Source organism: Aethalodelphis obliquidens, unplaced genomic scaffold (assembly GCF_003676395.1).
Source record: "Aethalodelphis obliquidens isolate GAN/ISIS:26980383/991018 unplaced genomic scaffold, ASM367639v1 scaffold60, whole genome shotgun sequence".
In the NCBI taxonomy this organism is placed as follows: Eukaryota; Metazoa; Chordata; class Mammalia; order Artiodactyla; family Delphinidae; genus Aethalodelphis; species Aethalodelphis obliquidens.
In genome coordinates, this window is record NW_020838004.1 from 11327705 (window position 1) to 11347762 (window position 20058).

The 20058-nt window shown below is 34.6% G+C and overlaps 1 protein-coding gene across 1 annotated transcript in view; it reads left to right on the plus strand.

Moving 5' to 3' along the window:
• Window positions 1–3034: 3034 nt before the first annotated feature.
• CEP126 (centrosomal protein 126) overlaps window positions 3035–20058 on the plus strand; it is a 165665-nt gene continuing 148641 nt past the window's right edge. The window contains exons 1-2 of the mRNA XM_027087788.1: window positions 3035–3427; window positions 9794–9913. Of these exons, the coding sequence (XP_026943589.1) occupies window positions 3300–3427; window positions 9794–9913 (248 nt within the window). The 5' untranslated portion in view covers window positions 3035–3299. The remainder of the gene's footprint in view (window positions 3428–9793; window positions 9914–20058) is intronic.

A 20058-nucleotide genomic window follows, 5' to 3' on the forward strand; every position in this document is an offset into this window, starting at 1 on the left:
TAGTAAGAAAGTAGAAATGAGTGATGTAGAGAGAAGAATATTACATTGGAACTATTTCTACAAAATACTAAGTAGAAATTTAATCAGTGTGGACACCCAGAGCAGATAATTCAGACTTAAAATATGTTTGCAACTGAATTTAGCTATCAGTGATGGTCACATTAACCACATAATGCCAAATTTCTAGGACTCTAATTGATTTATATGTTTTACATCAATAGTGTCAAAACTTCAAAAATTGTGACTATAAGGGGACTATTGTTATTGAAAATTACCACTCTCTGAAAGTTGATAGATCAATGTCTGTGATGAATTTTCAAATTCTCCATGATAGTGGCTCCTGTTTTTCACCACTTAAGCATGCCTAAGTCTTCACTATCCTAAAATTAAGATTTTCCTGAGTCTTGCTTCCTATTCAAGGTATTATTTTATCCATTTCCTTTCCTAGCCCAAGAACAACAGGGCAGAGATCATAGTTTTTATGGTACTTGCATAGTGATTGGCATGGTATAGGCACTAGGATATCAATTAATGAAGTAATATCTTAAACAAATTATCTATTTTCTGACTTTACATCCTCACACACTATTTAAATGCAAACACTCTTATCTCTTATTCTACTGAAAATTTCTCAGTTTCTCCAGTGAGGCAGCTTGGAGGGGGGGTTGGGAGTGCTGGCTCTGGTACCAGAATGCCTGGGTGAATCTTGACTCACCACTCCCTTGCTCTGGAAACTTGGGCAAAATTACCTAATATCACTATAGCTTACTTTCTTTGTAGAATGAGGATTGTTGTGTGGATTCAGTTATTTAATATATGTAAGCACTTAGCACAGTGCAAGAGACGCGACAAGTACTCAAGTGTTAGGTGGTATAATTATTATTTTTTTTATTATTATCATCATTATTATTTGACTTGCTCTAAAATACAGTTCTAACATTGCTGGCAATATTGATGACCTTTAAAATCTATATTAGAACTAGTAGGAAAGAAAAATAAATGTAAGCTTAATGAGCATAGGGACTTTGAAGTTTTGCTCACTACTGTATCCCAGCACCTAGAAAGTGCTTGGCACATAGTAGGTGCTCAATATTTATTTCCTTCATAAAAGAATGAATTATTTTATGGTTTTTGAAGTGTGAAAAGTTAACCATTATATTTAATTCATATGTCTCTTTTTACAAAATAGAGAGACTTTAATGTAATACTCTTTTTTATTGCTTAAATCATACTTATCTTTCCTGCCAAGAGAAAAAACTTATAAATGTCTCAAATTATCTTTCTATTATCCAAATATCTAATCTTAAAGCCTTTTATTAGAATCAATACAACTTAATAAAGGACTGTACAACTTAAATAAAACATGAAAAACCTGCTTAAAATTTTGAAGAAAGAAATAAATAATTTAAAGGTGAAAAAATAGATCTGTAATTTTTAAAAAAGTTGGTAACATTGTGTTTAAATTTTCTTTTTTCTTGGGTATCATTGTAAAGCAACATTTGAATGAAGAATGATTATAAGAGTAAACATCTGTAAGCCACTAAGGAACCAAGTTATGCTTCTTAATGCTAATACACCATGTGACAAAGCAACAAGGTGCCTATGAGTGATGAGATATCAAACTAATAATATAGAAAAAACTAGACTTTCGGGAAGGCTAACCATGCCCAAATACTTCAAACAGTAAGCACAACCTTCTCATTTTCATTTGCACTTTACACTGCCCTACTTTGCTTACTCTCTCTCAAATTGGCCCTGGAGAAACAGACTTGTGATGATAGCAGTGGGAATAGAATCAACTTAAATTCCTGTGACTAGGCCAGTTAAAAATTTGCAAAAATAGCTAATCATCCCAGTATACACATTTAGCCTTTCTTTGTCAAGATCATCTATTCTACCCTCTTGGCATGGTCCTGAAGGGGGCTTATGTGTTTTGTGTTTTAACTCAAAACTGGATTTGTTGTGGCACTTTTGAATCTCAGTCACCAGAACACATTCCAATTTGAGTCATTGTATCCAACTTTGCAAAAACTCTGTTTTAAATAGCTTCAACTGGAAAAGTTTATTATTTGAACTCTAAAAATGAACAAATTGATTCACAAAGACAGAGGCATTTGAATGGTGGGCGAGTGATTTTTATTCTGTTTGTACATTCTGCTTCCAATCTGGGAGTTTTTTCCACACAAAAAGAAAGAAAGAAAGAAAGAAAAAAAACCTGGCTGAAATACAGTCAGAATTTATATGTACTTTTAAAATGAACTCCAACAACGAGTTACAGCCTTTTTTCAAATTTTTACTTGCAAAACCACTGAACCTGGTGGCTAAAATATCCAATTTTCCATAAGAGCTTGAAACAATTTCAATATGATGATCTCTTTTGGCATATCTTCCCAGGAGATTACTGAATTAAATCTGCACTACTTTCCTGGCCGCCGATGATCTATTTCCAGAATCTGGCAGCAAGGCTGGCACCATTAAAAGCCTTTGAAATGCGACGTTATTAGTAGGGAAATGGCAAGGAGGACGACTTGCAGACGGAATGGCAGAAGCGTCAGGGAGTGGGTGAGAGAATGTAGAGAAAGGAAATTTCCACTCCACAAAGCCTTTTAAAAGAGATGGTGTTTGGGGATACTGATGCTCCAGAAAGACACAACTCAAACCCCACAGCAGGACTCGGTAGTTAAACCAAAAATCCTACCCTGAATTATCCCCGAGGCAATCATTTCAGAATCCCCACGGTGGCGTTTGCCTGTATCTGAAGATTCTGCGTCTCACTGTCTTTCATCACTCTCAATACCCTCACGAAAACATCATCATAAAAAGGGAGGTAGAACGGAGTCAGGCTCCGAGGAACAAGTCAGCTTCGCATTCCTGCGAAGACTTGCGTCCCTGAGGATGCTAGGCTTCCAGGCCGCCGCCAGCAGTCAGCTCAGAGGGGTGGGGGGAGTAGGCGGTAGTCCGCTCCTCCTATTGGCTGCCTCTGGCGCCCCGCCCCCACACCCTGGTAGCCGTCGCGAAGGACGCGGTATCGGTTGGCTGTCAACATGGCGGAGGCGTTGGGGTCGCGGCCGCCACCTCTGCCATTGCCAGGCAAGGTCGCCGCTGCTGCAGCTGCCGTCGCCACCACAGCCAAGAGCGCCACTGTGCGGGAACCAGAGCTGCCGCGGCCAACCTTTCCGCCGCAGTGACGCGGGGCCTGAGAGACGGAGTGCAGGGAGGGGCGGAGGAGGAGGAAGCCGGAGCTGCCATGAGGGAGGCTGTGGGGACGAGCCGAGAGGCGACGCTGAGGTGAATGAAGGATGATGACCGGGAGGCCCGGAGCCCGGAGCGCGGTCTCGAGACAGGGCACTGAATCCTCGGACACCCGCGTCAGAGCCCCCCTCAGCCCTCGGTTGAGCGACGGGCGTCACCGACCTGGCGCTTACCTGTATCCTTCCAGCCGTGGCTGCCGGCGTAGCGATGTTGGAAGCGGGGCCCATCTTTTTTCCCATTAGATTCCCATTATCACAGATGCAAGGTGATAGAAACTAGCTAGTCATCTTAGTGCGGATATTTGATTCAGTAACTGTCGTTGCTCCCCTTAAACCTGAAATACCATTTTATCCTATTCTAGGACCGCTTTCCCGTCCACCTTGTTATCTCACCCCCATTCAACTTTGGTGTAAATTTTTTGTGAGTTTTCAAATAGATCAACCGTGTGTTCTGTGGGGATTGTTTTGTCTTCTAGAGTTATGCCATTATGCTCTTTACTTCATATTATCCACACCCTGATTAATCATGCTGCTTGGAGAAAAGAATTCCACAAACAGGTAAAATGTTTTGCTCTCCTGAAACAGTCCGTTTTAACAGTTAACCTAGCACTTCCCTAATTTATTTACCAGAGCTGCTAAAGCCTAACACAGTTGGTTAATTTGTTTTGTTTTCCATCCTCTGCCCAGGCTGTTGTCAGAGAGACAACAGACAGAAAATTAGAAGCGAAGGACTCGGAGGCTTCACACTGGATTATCTCTGACTTGTCCCTAAGAATTGGTCTAGCCCAGCTTTGAGATTGCTGTTGGTTGCATTGTAGAAAATTGAAAGAGTGAAAAAGTTTTGTTTTCAAAATATGTAAACCATGTTTATTCCTTCAGAGAATGTTATGATAATTAGAGTGTAACCTTTGTATTCTCAAAGGACTTGGTTGGTAGTGATGGTGCTGTATAATCATCTTCATTCTTGTCAGAGAATGGAGTGTCTTCACTTTTCAATTTAAACCCCATTTTCTTATCCTTATTGTCTTCCACTTCTGGGATGTTGCACTTTTAAAAGCAAGTCAATCAATTTTCATTTACTGCCTGCTCTTTAACTAGGTGCTTGGGATACAACTCTAGTGAGGAAGACAGATATGTACAAAGCTTAACTGATGGTAAAATATCCCCCCCTCTGATCATGCTTTCCTCAAGCTTTTAACCCTTCTGTCTTTTCTTTCTTTAGTCAACTTCTCAGAAACCCTAACCGCAATAGCAGCTTCTAATTCTTTTCATCTATTCATTATTAACTCCATTCACTTTGGCTTTTGCCCTTACTACTCCTCAAAACTGTCCTCGCTCAAGAAGTAATCTGAAATAAACTGTATTGCTTTCTGTATGGATTTGATTCTGTCCCCTTGACATTGTATTTTCTTGGACCCCGAACTCCTATTACACCGACCCTGATTTATAGCTAAATCAGAAAATAGGGAAGCACTGTAAGTGGCTCATTGACAAAGTGTATCTTTCCATCATTTTCATTAGTGAAATGGTCATAAACTTAATATTTTTAAATTTATGAGGTATGAATATTGATACAACAAAGGAAATATTTGTAAATAAATTCAGCAGTACCTCAAATGAACAAAACCAAATAGACATAATTCCAGAATTATGTTGGTTTCCTATAAAGAAATGCATTACTAAAAATATACTTGAATTATAAATATATAGTTAAAATTAAGAAAGTTGTAGATGATTATTTCAATAGATGCCCAGGGCTTTGCTAAAATCCAACAACTTTTGCTAGTATGTGTGTATATATATGCATCTGTATGTATATATAAGTATATATACTTTTTGCTAGTTTATATATATATATATTTGCTAGTATATATAAAATTAGTATATATATTTAAATTGGGATAGAGGAATTCTTTTGAACGTAATAAAGACTATGACACTAAATCAAGAATATCATTATGTTACTAGTTGGAGAAACACTTAAGCACCTTTTGTATTATTTTGGATGTTCTTAGTATCTGTAATGTTTCATATTGGATACCTGGTACAAAGTAGGTATGCAAATTTATTGAATTAATGACTGAATTTAAAAAATGAACTGCAGACTTAAAATAAGCAAGTGGCTTGGTAAAATTTCTACATGTGATTTCCAAATATGAATTCAATACTCAGAGGCCATCCAGCTTTCTGTTGAAGTTCTCTCACTCAAGTTAGAATTCCCTGACTCTAAAGGCAAGGAACAAAACCTTATGAAGTTCATCTAATTAAAATTAGCTGAAGTTCTATAATTTCAATTTCTTAAAATAATTCAAATATATATAGAAATAGAATAAAAAAGTGAAGTTTTCATGTCCCCTTCACACTATGCCTCTTATTTTCTCATAAATATCTCCAGTCTTTTCCCCTTCCATTTTATCCTAGCCCCCACTGCCTCTCTTTATTCCCTACCCAGTTTACACCCTATTCTTAATTATCTACACATATTCTCTCACCAACATCCTTGGTTCTTTGCACTCCTATTCTTCCTCAACCACCCAGTAACTACTACAACCCTATTTCTCTACTCCTTCACTCAACAATAAAAATGCTGTCAGAGAAAAAATCACAAAACCGCTACAGCTTGATGGTTTCCAGCTTCACCAGAACAAGAACAGGGTTCTCTCTTGTTCCTCTTAATTAGTTTCTGTGCCGGATCTTGATCACCTCCCGTCACTCGCAGTAGACTGTCTTACTACAATACTTCATAAGAGAATGGATGCCATGAACTCCCTCAGGTCCCTCCCAACAAACAACACAAACCTTCTTACTCCCATCACCACCCTCAATCCCCTACCCTGTTTTTATTCCAGGCTTACTGATGGGATATCACTTTTACTGTAGAAGGTGAATCCATTCACTTGTGCCCTATTTTCATCACCTCTCTTCTCAGTAACCCTGGATTGTAAATTATCCTAACTCTCTCTTACAATTTACTTACAACTTTTGTCAAATAGCCTTCTTTCCCTACAGCCTGTAAACATGCTCTGGTCTTAACTATCCTTAAAACTAACAATCAAACCCTTTTAACTGTGTTCTAATATCTCCTGTCTCCTTAGTCAAACCTCTAAAAAAGCATAGTCTAAATTCACCATCTCTATCTTGAGTCACATTTTACACTAAATTCCAAAATATGCTTGAACTGATAAAAAGGGTAAATATAAAAATAAATACAAAATCATAAAGGAAAACTGACAGAAAATAGAACTTCAACACTTTCATAGTTTGAAGGTATAGTAACTTTACCTTTTGAAAAGAAAGAATCAATTTCAAGTGAAAAATATCTCAAAAATAACTCATTAATTTAAAACTTCAGTGTAAGGAGAAATTGTATAATTAAATAAAACAAATTATCTGGGGAAAATACTTGTAGTAACTATGATAGAGGGTTAATATTTACACTATTCTATCTCTATTGAATTTACTGAAATTGATTTTTTAAATGACATTCTCAGTAGATAAATGTCCAGTGACTCTGAACTAACGATTCACCAAAAAGGAAAATAAAAATTAGTTGCCCAACATGGCAGTTATTCTATTTTGCTAATACATACATAATAAAACATGACTTTCCATTCGGTCTTTCTATAAAAAAAGTACTACCTTATGCTTGTGAGGTGTAGAAACTCATGTTCGTATATTTCTAATGACATGTAGATTTATAGAACCCTTTTAGAAACCAATTTGTCTGTGAGGCACTAAAAGCTATAAAAATGTGTATACCTTTTTTCCTAGTTTATCTACTGAGAATTTTCTCCAAGGAAGTCATTCAGTAAGCTTTTATTAAGCCATTACCATATTCTAAGCACCATGCCAGGCATTGGAGTTACAGAAAAACAGAGGAGACACATATGACGTACCCATGAGGGTGTTAAGTCATCCAGTGAGGGTTAGAAGAAGCTTCACAGGGGAGGAACTTCTTGAGGTGTCCCTGAAAGGATGAGTAGAATTAGCCAGCAAGTGCCAAAAGATAATGGCATACTACATCATGGCTTGTTCTGTTAATAAGTATCTTAGTGTGGCTGAGCATCGGAGACATGCAGGGAAATGTTGAAAAATGAAGTTGAAAAAACAGACCAGATTATAAAATGCTGTATATTCCAAGAAATTTTTAATGCATCATGAAGGTGATAGGGAGATTTTAGAGAATAACAAACAATGAGAAACCCAATTAAATTTCTGTTTAGCTGGTTTTGTGGAGGTTCAAATGGAGGACGGCAAGTTTAGGAGTACTGTAATAAGATGAGTTAGAAGACTACTGAAGTAGTCCAGGCAAGGGATTTAGAACATCTGAGCCAAGTCTGTGGAGAGGTACAGAGAAGAAGAAAAAGAATCTGGATGGCTCTAATAAACTTGACAAGAGTATGGGTTATATGATTCATAGTTATTAGTGATGGTAACATATTTAAAACAACCTAAATAAGCTACAATTAGAAAAAGACTAAATTGGGAGAAGAAGAGATGAGGATGAGGTGGGGTAGATTAGGCTATGCTTTTAAATTATAATCATTATGTATTACGTGCCCGTAGTATTCTTGGGTTTGTTGTTGGTTGGTTATTTTACTGTTAAATATATAAAAATTACCTTCCTTTGAACAAGTATTTAACAGTGGTTCTTATGGAAATATCTTACCTTTACAACACAGCTTGTATGAAAAATAAAAGTTTAACCAACCATCTAATATTTTTTAAATTTGGATACCATACTTTGAAGAGATGCAAAGGCAGCAGTATATTTTACAACTCGGCAGGCAATATTATACATATATTATATATAATACATGTGTATATTATATAGAGTAAGAGACATTTAATTAAATCTAACAATATATAGTTGTCAGAACATTATTACAAACGTTACATTTGTGATTTTCTTTATGTTCCTGTGGTGAGACTTCAAGCATGTTAAACAGAGAACAGAATTATCTCCACATGCATCTTAGTCCTGCATATTTCTCACCTGAGCCAAAGCAACGTCTCCCTTTTCTCCCGACAATGTTGCTCTTGGGTACCCTGAAAGGAAGTTGCACTTTCCTCCACTGCCATGTTGTGACTTCGTAGTTAGCCATCTTGTTAAAGTCTGACTCCTTCTAATAAAGTACTCTATTAGAAAAGAACAAGCTAAATCTTTAGCTGTTTCTATGCTAACAAAAAACAAAAACAAAAACAGGTTGCTTCCCTTTCTGTTTCACTTTTATAAATCCTTCAAAAGAAACTTTAAGTAAAAATATTGTGTGTGAGTGCATGTATTTGTTTATGGTGAGGTAGTGCAAAATTTTTAATACAGGTAAATTAATTATGAGCAATGGCATAAAAATGGTTAAATAGCAACATAATTGAAAGCCCCCATTAGCAAAGTTTCAAATGACCAAAAAGTTCAAACAGACGTGCTTGTTTTGAAATATATAAGGTTTTTTTTACTATGTTGATGCTGAAGCACTGCAGGATCCTAAAATTAACACATTTTGAATTAACAACTTATGTATAGCATAATTTATTATTTAATGTATTTCTTATATTCTGTTTTACCATTAATATTTATGACATATAAAAAAACTTGATTAAATAGAACTCTTAAAGAGAATTTCATACCTTTATTTTGAGGGGAGAAAATTTAAACACACTGTTTATTCTAAAAAGACAAATAGGCATGCCCTGCAATAAATAATTTCAGTACAATCTTGTATGCATCTACCTCTAATGATGAGGTACTGAAAATGGTAATTGAATGACCACTTTTTAAAACTTCAAAATCATTAAAAACAGAAAAATACTGTGATAAATTTGGTAAAGGCATTCATTAATGCCAGTTGAAATGTAACTAAATAAGCTCGGACATCAATTAACCATATCAATTCAACTTATTTAAAGAAAGTTTAATTTTATACAGTAAATTTCAAATGAATGGATAATTAGGATAACTAAAATACTCCATATTTGGCAAAATTCTGAGTAAACATTACTGTGTATGGTTTTCCTAATGGTTTGTTTTTTACCTTATGAGTAAATCACTAAGTAAACTATATTCCCAAACTTCCCAGTTATATTGCTATTTGATTTTTAATATTTGAATATGACTTTCATGCTATGGATTAAAGGATCTACTGAAACGTTTAATTCATCGGCTTTCTATTAATGAGATATAACCTTCTTTCATTTTTCTATGTACATGCCTAAGATAGTAACTTGTTAATAAGTACTCAAATATCTGTATAATGAATGAAAAGATATGTAGTCTCCTTATCTGGGCTCATGATGTCTAAAAGTAATTAATTTTTTTCCCCAAAGAAAGTAAAATATATCTTCAGTTCTAATACCAAGCCAAGAGTTTTTTTTATATAAAACATGTGCCGGTCATACACTAACAGTGATGTGTATACATACTAATTGTTCCACAAAAAATCATTACATCATTAGTATGAGGCTGTAATTGTACTTATCAGATAGCACTGATACTCATCCAGTAAAGACATAAACCACTGTCCTTAACTTTATGCTACCATTAGAGATATGAAAATCCATTTTGAGAAAAATTTAGAAGAAGAGCGCCAAATCTTACTGCAGCAACAAAAAATATGTCGAAATCAAGCACGTAAATATTTTGTGGAGTCAAACCGGAGAAAAAAGTAAGTAACTGTATTTTATTCAGAAGCATAGAAACTCAAAGTCATAAATTAATCATTTCTCTACTTTGTAGCATTTTATGAACCTAAGTCATGACAGTGTTTTATCTATAAAATTGATCAAGATTTTTGTGGCTTTTAAATTTTATTGTTTTTCTGCCACAGCACAAACATAGTGATGTATCATCTAGTTTACTGACCATGACTGTAGCAGTCTTTTCTTGTCATAGAACTTATTAGTGTCATATTCACTTCTTAAAATGACTATAAAAAGTATTGTTCATTTTTTGTAACATTTTATGATAAAAGGTTACCAATTAGCATTTAGGCTCCAATAGAACATATTTCATTTTAATTCATTATTCACTTATATATAATTTTTCTATATGTGCTACCCTCATTCATCCAGTCAGAAAAATGGGGAAAATATGAATAGTTGTGGAAATATGATAAAAAAAATTTTATAAATGATTGCCATGAAAAAAGATGCTTTCTAATATAAACTGGAAACTAAATAAAGTAAAAATGCAAACCATCCTATCCCTGATTGACATTTTTCAAGAGTGTTTGAATTATTAGATTTTTTTAATACAGAGTGGTTATGCCATTTTTATTGTTGTTTTTGCTACCTTGTTCATAGTTCTACAATAGGTGAATAGTAGAAAAGCCCTAGAATTTATTACTACATCATTGGGCATATGTTGCAAATCCCATTTGGGGAATACAAAATTGTTTATCTGTAATTTTTTTCTGGCGCTGAATTATCTTTAGACTAACTCTATATTGCCTGGCGTAGTTGAAAGTATTTAATGAAGCTTGTTTTTGTTTTTGTTTTATATTTGTGTATTTCTGTTTTTCTCCTACCTTTCAGCTCCTGAAGCTTATAAGAGGCACATGATAGGAGTTCAATAAAAATGAATAATCATATGTTGAAAGGGTCATGGGCTTTGGAATCAGAGATCTAGGTTTAAATCCTAGCTCCATGAGTTAGAGCAAGTTATTTAATCTCTTTGAGCTTCAGTTTCTTATTTATGATTGGAATTAATACAATATTTTTCAAGGAATTGTTACATAGAGCAAAAAAGGTAATATTAGAGATGAATAGTTGAGAACGCATGTAGAAGTATTTGTCTGTCACATAGTGCTCTTCATTAAGCTTATTTTATTGATTAATAAATAAATATTTGTCAGTTGTATATTTTCTAATAATTGTCTTGCTGTATGAAATAGCAGGCTTTACATGTGGAATTTGATTCATAAAGTTCCAACCTGTCTTCTCTTATCAAACACCCATAAGAATTCTGATGTAGAAAATATAGAAGAAAATTTTTGGTTTAAAATTCTAAGAGGCAGAACATTTTCCAATACAATTTGATTATATTTTATTTTTCTGTCACCCTACAGCGGTGTAAAAAAAAAAACAAACCCTTTTTGTTTTTGTAAAGCCACATAAAAATTTATTTTAAAACACTAATCTTTTGTTTCTATATTTCACCTTTTAAAAGGGGACCAAATTATTTGTACGCTTCTGAATTTCAGAATATGTCTATCATTATGGATTTTTTGGCCTATCTATCTATGCTTAACCTCATCTAAGTTTATGCTGTCTATTCATATTATGGTCATAGAATTTAGAAAAAAATATTTTTCCTACAAGTAGAGATATTCTCCTAACACTGTTTTTTTCTACAGAAAGAGACAAATTTATACTTTGACATTGTCAGTACTGTTTCCCCAATAGTACTCAAAAGATGTTCATAGCACCAAGTGCTCTTTGTTTACTTGCATTAATCACTTAAAATCACACACATTTTAATTTTCTTGTTATGTATTATTTTTTGAATTTCTATTGCCAGTATTTTTCTTGTATGTTTTTATCACATTCTTAAGTTTTCCATTCTGTCACTCAGTGTCCATACAGTGGAGTCCCCTTTGTTTCCCTCCAAGTCCTCCTCCTTTCATCACTAGGTACTGCTACAACAGATACAGGTTACCTTTTAGACCTAATGCACAACGGGCATCTGAGACTTCCCTTTATTGGTCTCAGGAACTGGAGCCACAGTTTCTTGCCTCATAGCATCCCTTTTTTTGTTTTGTTTTATAACATTAGATTGCTGGATTACATCCTCAGGTAACTTTCTAGTAGGCTGCTTTGTGGACCAAGTAATTTTAATATATACACACATAAAGAAAATTAAATTATTTCCTACATTGTTTTTAATTTTCAACTTTAGAACTATCTTTTGATAAATTAGTGAATAAGCATTTATTCATTAGCAAGCATAACTAATTGAGTACCAATTATTAAACATCATATTGGAAGAAAAAAATAATTTTGGTTAACCTATTTTATCACTAAACATTAGAAATGTCAATAATCTGATTTAACGTGACTTCATGAGGAAAATAAATTGAAATAAATTTTAGGAAGTAAAGAACTCAAAAGGAACCTTCAGATAGTTTTAAAATAATATAAGCATGTAGGCTTAAAAGTTCAGATGATCAGACTATATAACTAACTGGCAGAATAAGAAAGAAAAGGACAGAATGGGGAAAACTGCCCAAAAAAAGAGAAGAGGAAACACTACCAAGTGGTGAGAGACAAGCACTTAGGAAGAATCACTAAAATCTATAATTAAAAAAGATTCCTTACATATCCTATAGGCAGAAAAAAAAATTACCTAGAGAATCACGGAATGAATTACTTGGTGAACATGAAGTATGGGGTAGCTGCATTATCTATTCGTGAGAATGATGGAGTTTGGAGTTCCCCATGAAGCAGGAAAAATGTACCTTAGAATAAATAAGAAGGAATTATACTTTAAGCAATAAGTCATATTAATCAAACCTGCATATATAGAAGTTTGGTATAAGCTAAAAAATATAAACAGATTCAAATAAATCCAGGTATCAGTAGGTTTAAATATCCATGGGTATATTATCCATAATATATTCATAATGTATTAAAGGAAAATTAAAGGAATTTAGTATATTTAGAAGTTATCTTTGACCATTTAAAATGTCATACAGGACAGCACTTATTCATTCAACTAACATTTACTGGGTTTCATATACTAGAGGATAAAAATAAAATGCATGATTCTTGCCCTCAATTTACTAATAGTGAAGTAATAAAGGATGACAATGCTATGCAATAAATACTATGATTGAGTCACCTACAAGGTGCTGTAGAAGTACATCTCATATACTGCAGGATAAGGAAGAACTCCTGGAAGAGTAAAGTCTTATTAGATAACCAGGAGTTAGGGTACTTGAGAGATAAAGGAGAACAATAGGTGAAAAAGCTTAATGTTATGAAATAAAAGACAAAAGTTTTATGTGATTTAGGCACAGGAAAATGTGGAAGGGTATCAGGAAAGGAAGCTATAGAGATGATAGGAGTCATTTCATAAAATAACTTTTGTGTCAATCTGAAGAAATTAAACCCTATCCTTAGGACTCTGAGAGGTTGTTGAAAGAGTGAAATCATAAAAGTATCATGATTATGTTTATATTTTATCTCATTGTAGCAGAGGGGTAGAGGATGAATTGAAAGCGCAGGCTGGAGGCAAAGAAGACAGGTAGAAAGCTGTTACAGTGATCTAAGCCAGAGAAGGTATGAAGGTAGAGTATGAAGGTAGAGTCGGGATTGAGTAGGTAGGGTCAGTAGGAGTCAAAGGTCAGTTATGTGTGGTGCATGAAGAGCATTGTCAGAAATGGAATACTTATCAATTATGCAAATGTTATTGACATTATTAATATAAATCCTTCTAAATTGCAATGCATATTTCTGTAATCTTTTATACAAATTATGATAAATGCAGTTTGATCTATTCTTTATGCCTTAGAATCATTATTATGGGCATCAAATATTCTATTCTGTTATATTACTGTATTGTCCTTGAGCTATTAAGCTTTATTTAGTTTACAGTACTAGCCTCAACTGGTAAGCTTGGTGAATTTTTTTTAATTTAATTTTTATTGAAGTATAACTGTTTTACAATGTTGTATTAGTTTCTACTGTACAGCAAAGTGAATCAGCTATATGTATACATATATCTCCTCTTTTTGGATTTCCTTCCCATTTAGGTCACCACAGAGCATTTAGTAGAGTTCTCTGTGCTATACAGTAGGTTCTTATTAGTTATCTATTTTATATGTAGTATCAATACTGTATATAATCAATCCCAATCTCCCAATTCATCCCCCCCCCCCGCTTTCCACCTTGGTATCCATACGTTTGTTCTCTACATCTGTGTCTCTATTTCTGCTTTGTAAATAAGATCATCTATACCAGTTTTCTAGATTCCACATATATGCGTTAATATACGATTTTTTTTTTTCTCTTTCTGACTTACTTCACTGTGTATGACTCTCTAGGTCCATCCACAATTCTACAACTGACCCAATTTCATTCTTTTTTATGGTTGAGTAATATCCCGTTGTATATATGTACCAGATCTTCTTTAACCAGTCCTCTGTTGATGGACATTTAACTTGCTTCCATATCCTGGCTATTGTAAATAGTGCAGCAATGAACATTGGGGCACATGTGTCTTTCTTAATTATGTTTTTCTCTGGGTATATGCCCAGTAGTGGGATCACTGGGTCATATGGTAGCTCTGTTTTTAGTTTTTTAAGGAACCTCCATACTGTTCTCCATAGTGGCTGTACCAATCTACATTCCCAACAACAGTGTAACAGGATTCCCTTTTCTCTACACCCTCTTCAGCATTTATTATTTGTAGATTTTTTTGATGATGGCCATTCTGACTGATGAGAAGTGATACCTCACTGTACTTGTGATTTGCATTTCTCTCATAATTAGTGATGTTGAGCATCTTTTCATGTGTTTGTTGGCCATCAGTATGTCTTCTTTGGAGAAATGTCTGTATAGGTCTTCCGCCCATTTTTTGATTGGGTTGTTGTTTTCTGGGGTTTTTTTTTTTGACATTGAGCTGCATGAGCTATTTGTGTATATTGGAGATTAATACCTTGTCAGTTGCTTCATTTGCAAATATTTTCTCCCATTCTGAGGGTTGTCTTTTCATCTTGTTTATGGTTTCCTTTGCCGTGCAAAAGCTAATAAGTTTAATTAGATCCCATTTGTTTATTTTTCTTTTTATTTTCATTACTCTAGGAGGTGGGTCAAAAAAGATCTTGCTGCAATTTATGTCAAAGAGTGTTTTGCCTATGTTTTCCTCTAAGACTTTTATAGTGTCCAGCCTTACATTTAGGTCTTTAGCCCATTTTGAGTTTATTTTTGTGTATGGTGTTAGGGAGTGTTCTAATTTCATTCTTTTACATGTAGTCGTCCAGTTTTCCCAGCACCACTTATAGAAGAGAGCATCTTTTCTCCATTATATATTCTTGCCTCCTTTATCAGAGATTACGTGACCATAGGTGCCTGGGTTTATCTCTGGGCTTTCCATCCTGTTCCCTTGATCTATATTTCTGTTTTTGTGCGAGTACCATACTGTTTTAATGACTTAGTAGTATAGTCTGAAGTCCGGGAGCCTGATTCCTCCAGCTCTGTTTTTCTTTTTCAAGATTGTTTGGGCTATTCAGGGTCTTTTGTATTTCCATACAAATTGTAAATTTTTTATTCTAATTCTTTATAAAATGTCATTGGTAATTTGATAAGGATTACAGTGAATCTGTAGATTGCTTTGGGTAGTATAGTCATTTTCACAATATTGATTCTTCCAGTCCAGGAACATGGTATATCTCTCCATCTGTTTGTGTCGTCTTTGATTTCTTTCATCAGTATCTCATAGCTTTCTGATTACAGGTCTTTTGCCTCCTAGGTAGGTTTATCCCTAGGTATTTTACTCTTTTTGTTGCAGTGGTAAATAGGATAGTTTTCTTAATTTCTCTTTCTGATTTTTTGTTATTAGTGTATAGGAATGCAAGAGATTTCTGTGTATTAATTTTGTATCCTGCAACTTTACCGAATTCATTGATTAGCTCTAGTAGTTTTCAGGCGGCATCTTTAGGATTTTCTATGCAAAGTATCATGTCATCTGCAAACAGTGACAGTTTTACTTCTTTCCAATTTGGAATCCTTTTATATCTTTTCCTTCTTTGATTGTTGTGGCTAGGACTTCCAAAACAATGTTGAATAAAAGTGGTGAGAGTGGTCATCCTTGCCTTGTTCCTGAATTTAGGGAAAATGCTTTCAGTTTTTTACCATTGAGAATGATGTTTGCTGTGGGTTTGTCATATATGGCCTTTATTATGTTGAGGCTGGTTCCCTCTATGCCCATTTTCTGGTGAGTTTTTTAATCATAAATGGGTGTTGAATTTTGTCAAAAGCTTTTTCTGCATCTATTGAGATGATCATATGGCTTTTATTTCTCTATTTGTTAATATGGTGTATCACATTGATTGATTTGCATATATTGAAGGATCCTTGCATCCCAGGGATAAATCCCACTTGATCAGGGTGTATGATCCTTTTAATGTATTGTTGGATTCTGCTTGCTAGTATTTTGTTGAGGATTTTTGCTTCTATTTTTATCAGTGATATTGGCCTGTAATTTTCTTTTTTGTGATATCTTTGTCACCTCTGGGTATCAGGGTGAAGGTGGCCTCATAGAATGAGGTTGGGGGTGGTCCTCCATCTGCAATTTTTTGTAAGAGTTTGAGAAGGATAGCTGTTAGCTCTTCTCTAAATGTTTGATAGAATTCACCTGTGAAGCCATCTGGTTCTGGACTTTTGTCTGTTGGAAGATTTTAATCACAGTTTCAATTTCATTACTTGTGATTGGTCTGTTTATAGTTTCTATTTCTTCCTGGTTCAGTCTCAGAAGGTTGTGCTTTTCTAAGAATTTGTCCATTTCTTCCACATTGTCCATTTTATTGGCATATAGATGCTTGTAGTAATCTCTCATGATCCTCTGTATTTCTGCACTGTCAGTTGTTACTTCTCCTTTTTCATTTCTAATTCTGTTGATTTGAGTCTGCTCCCTTTTTTTCTTGATGAGTTTGGCTAAAGGGTTATCAGTTTTGTTTATCATCTCAAAGAACCAGCTTTTAGTTTCATTGATCTTTGCTATTGTTTTCTTTGTTTCTATTTCATTTATTTCTGCTCTGATCTTTATGATTTCTTTCCTTCTACTAACTTTGGGTTTTGTTTGTTCTTCTTTCTCTTGTTGTTTCAAGTGTAATGTTAGGTTGTTTATTTGAGATTTTTTTTTGTTGCTTGAGGTAGGATTGTATTGCTACAAGCTTCCCTCTCAGAACTGCTTTTGCTGAGTCCCATGGCATTTGGGTCATCATCTTTTTGTTATCATTTGTTTATAGGTATTTTTTAATTTTCTCTTTGATTTCTTCAGTGATCCATTGGTTATTTAGTAGCATATTGTTTAGCCTCCATGTGTTTGTGATTTTTATAGTTTATTTTCTGTAATTGATTTCTAATCTCATTGCATTGTGGTCAGAAAAGATGCTTGATATGATTTTGATTTTCTTCAATTTACCAAGGCTTGATTTGTGACCCAAGATGTGACCTATCCTGAAGGATGATCCATGTGCACTTGAGAAGAAAGTGTATCTGCCGCTTTCGGATGGAATGTCTTATAGATATCAATTAAGTCTATCTGGTCTAATGTGTGATTTAAGGCTTGTGTTTCCTTATTAATTTTCTGTTTGGATGACCTCTCCATTGGTGTGAGTAGAGTGTTAACGTTTCCCACTATTATTGTATTACTGTCAATTGCTTTTATGGCTGTTAGCATTTGCCTTATGTATTGAAGTGCTCCTATGTGGGTGTATAAATATTTACAATTGTTATATCTTCTTCTTGGATTGATCCCTTTATTCTTTATTCTTATGTAGTGTCCTTCCTTGTCTCTTATTACAGTCTTTATTTTAAAGTCTATTTTTTTTCTTATTCTTATGTACTGTCCTCCTTGTCTCTTATAACAGTCTTTATTTTAAAGTCTATTTTTTTTCTGATGTGAGTATTGCTACTCCAGCTTTCTTTTGATTTCCATTTGCATAGAATATCTTTTTCTTTCCCCTCACTTTCAGTCTGTATGTTTTCCTAGGTCTGAAGTGCATCTCTTATAGACAGCATATATATGGATGTTGTTTTTGTATTTATTCAGCCAGTCTGTGTCTTTTGGTTGGAGCATTTAATCCATTTACATTTAAGGTAACTATCGATATGTATGTTCCTATTCCCATTTTCTTAATTGTTTTGGTTTTGTTTTTGTAGGTGTTTTTCTTCTCCTGTGTTTCCTGCCTAGAGAAGTTTCTTTAGCATATGTTGTAAAGCTGTTTGGTGGTTCTGAATTCTCTTAGCTTTTGCTTGTCTATAAAGCTTTTGATGTCTCTGTAGAATCTGAATGAGAACGTTACTGGGTACAGTGTTCTTGGCTGTAGGTTTTTCCTTTTCATCACTTTAAATATATCCTGCCATTGCCTTCTGGCCTGTAGAGTTTCTGCTGAAAAATCAGCTGATAACCTTATGGGGATTCCCTTGTATGTTATTTTTGCTTTTCCTTTGCTGCTTTTAATTTTTTTCTTTGTATTTAATTTTTGTTAGTTTGATTAATATGTGTCTTGGTGTGTTCCTCCTAGGGTTTATCCTGTATGGGATTCTCTGGGCTTCTTGCACTTGGGTGACTATTTCCTTTCCCATGTTTGGGAAGTTTTCCACTTTAATCTCTTCAAATATTTTCTCAGCCCCTTTCTCTTTCTCTTTTTCTTCTGAGACCCCTGTAATTTGGATATTGGTGGGGTTAATGTTGTCCCAGAGGTCTCTGAGACTGATCTTATTTCTTTTCATCCTTTTTTTTCTTTATTCTGTTCTGTGGCATTTATTTCCACTATTCTATATTCCAGTTCACTTATCCATTCTTCTGCCTCAGTTATTCTGCTATTGATTTCTTCTTGTGTATTTTTCATTTAAGTTATTGTGTTGTTCATCACTGTTTGTTTGTTCTTTAGTTCTTCTAGGTCCTTGTTAAACATTTCTTGTATCTTCTCGATCCATGCCTGCATTCTATTTCTGAGATCTTGAATCATCTTAACTATCATTACTCTGAATCCTTTTTCAGGTAAATTGCCTATTTCCTCTTCATTTATTTAGTCTTGTGGATTTTTACCTTGCTTCTTCATCCGAAACCTATTTCTCTGTCATCTCATTTTATCTAATTTACTGTGTTTGTGGTCTCCTTTCCACAGGCTGCAGTGTTGTAGTTCCTCTTGTTTCTGGTGTCTGCCCCCTGGTGGGTGAAGTTGGTCCAGGGGCTTTTGTAGGTTTCCTGTTGGAAGGGACTGGTGCCTGAACTGGTGGCTGGAGCTGAGTCTTGTCCCTCTGATCGGCAGGGCCTCATCAGGTAGTGTGTTTTGTGGTGTCTGTGGGTTTAGTACAACTTTAGGCAGCCTGTCTGCTAATGGATGGTGCTGTGTTATTGTCTTGCTGGTTGTTTGGTGTCGGGTGTCCAACACTGGTGCCTGCAGGCAGTTGGGTGGAGCCAGGTCTTGCTGTTGAGATGAAGACCTCCAGGAGAGCTCACATCGTTTAATATTCCCTGGGGCCGGAAATTCTCTGGCATTCCAGCATCTTGGACTTGGTGCTCTTACCCATGAGTCTCAGGCCTGACCCCTCGTTAGGGAACCATGACCCTGCAAGCTGTGTGGCACAGCCAGGAAAAAGAAAAGAAGACCAACAAAACCCAAGACAAATGATAAAAACAAAATGAAAGAAACAAGGAAAGAAAGATAGAAAAGAAAACCAAAACAAGAAAACAAAAATCCAGAGAACAACCTAACAAACAAAAGAAAACAAAAACAAACAATAAAAACAAAATTAACAATAAAAACAAAACTAACAAAAACCAAGAACAGAACAAAAACAGAAAACAAGCTGAAAAAAAGAAAACATTAAACACACAAAAATGATAAAAACAAAACAAGAAAAATCACAAAACAATAAAGTAAAAATTTTAAATTTAAAAATATATTTTGAAAATTTTTAAATTAAAGCAAAAAAAGAAATAAGTAAAGAAAAAGTAAGTAACAAATAAAATATAATTAAAAAACAGAAAACAACAACAGAACAAAATGAAACAAAAAGGAAAAAGAGAGAAAAAATAATACTAGTAATAATATTTTCCTGAGTCCTTCACTGTCAGTGT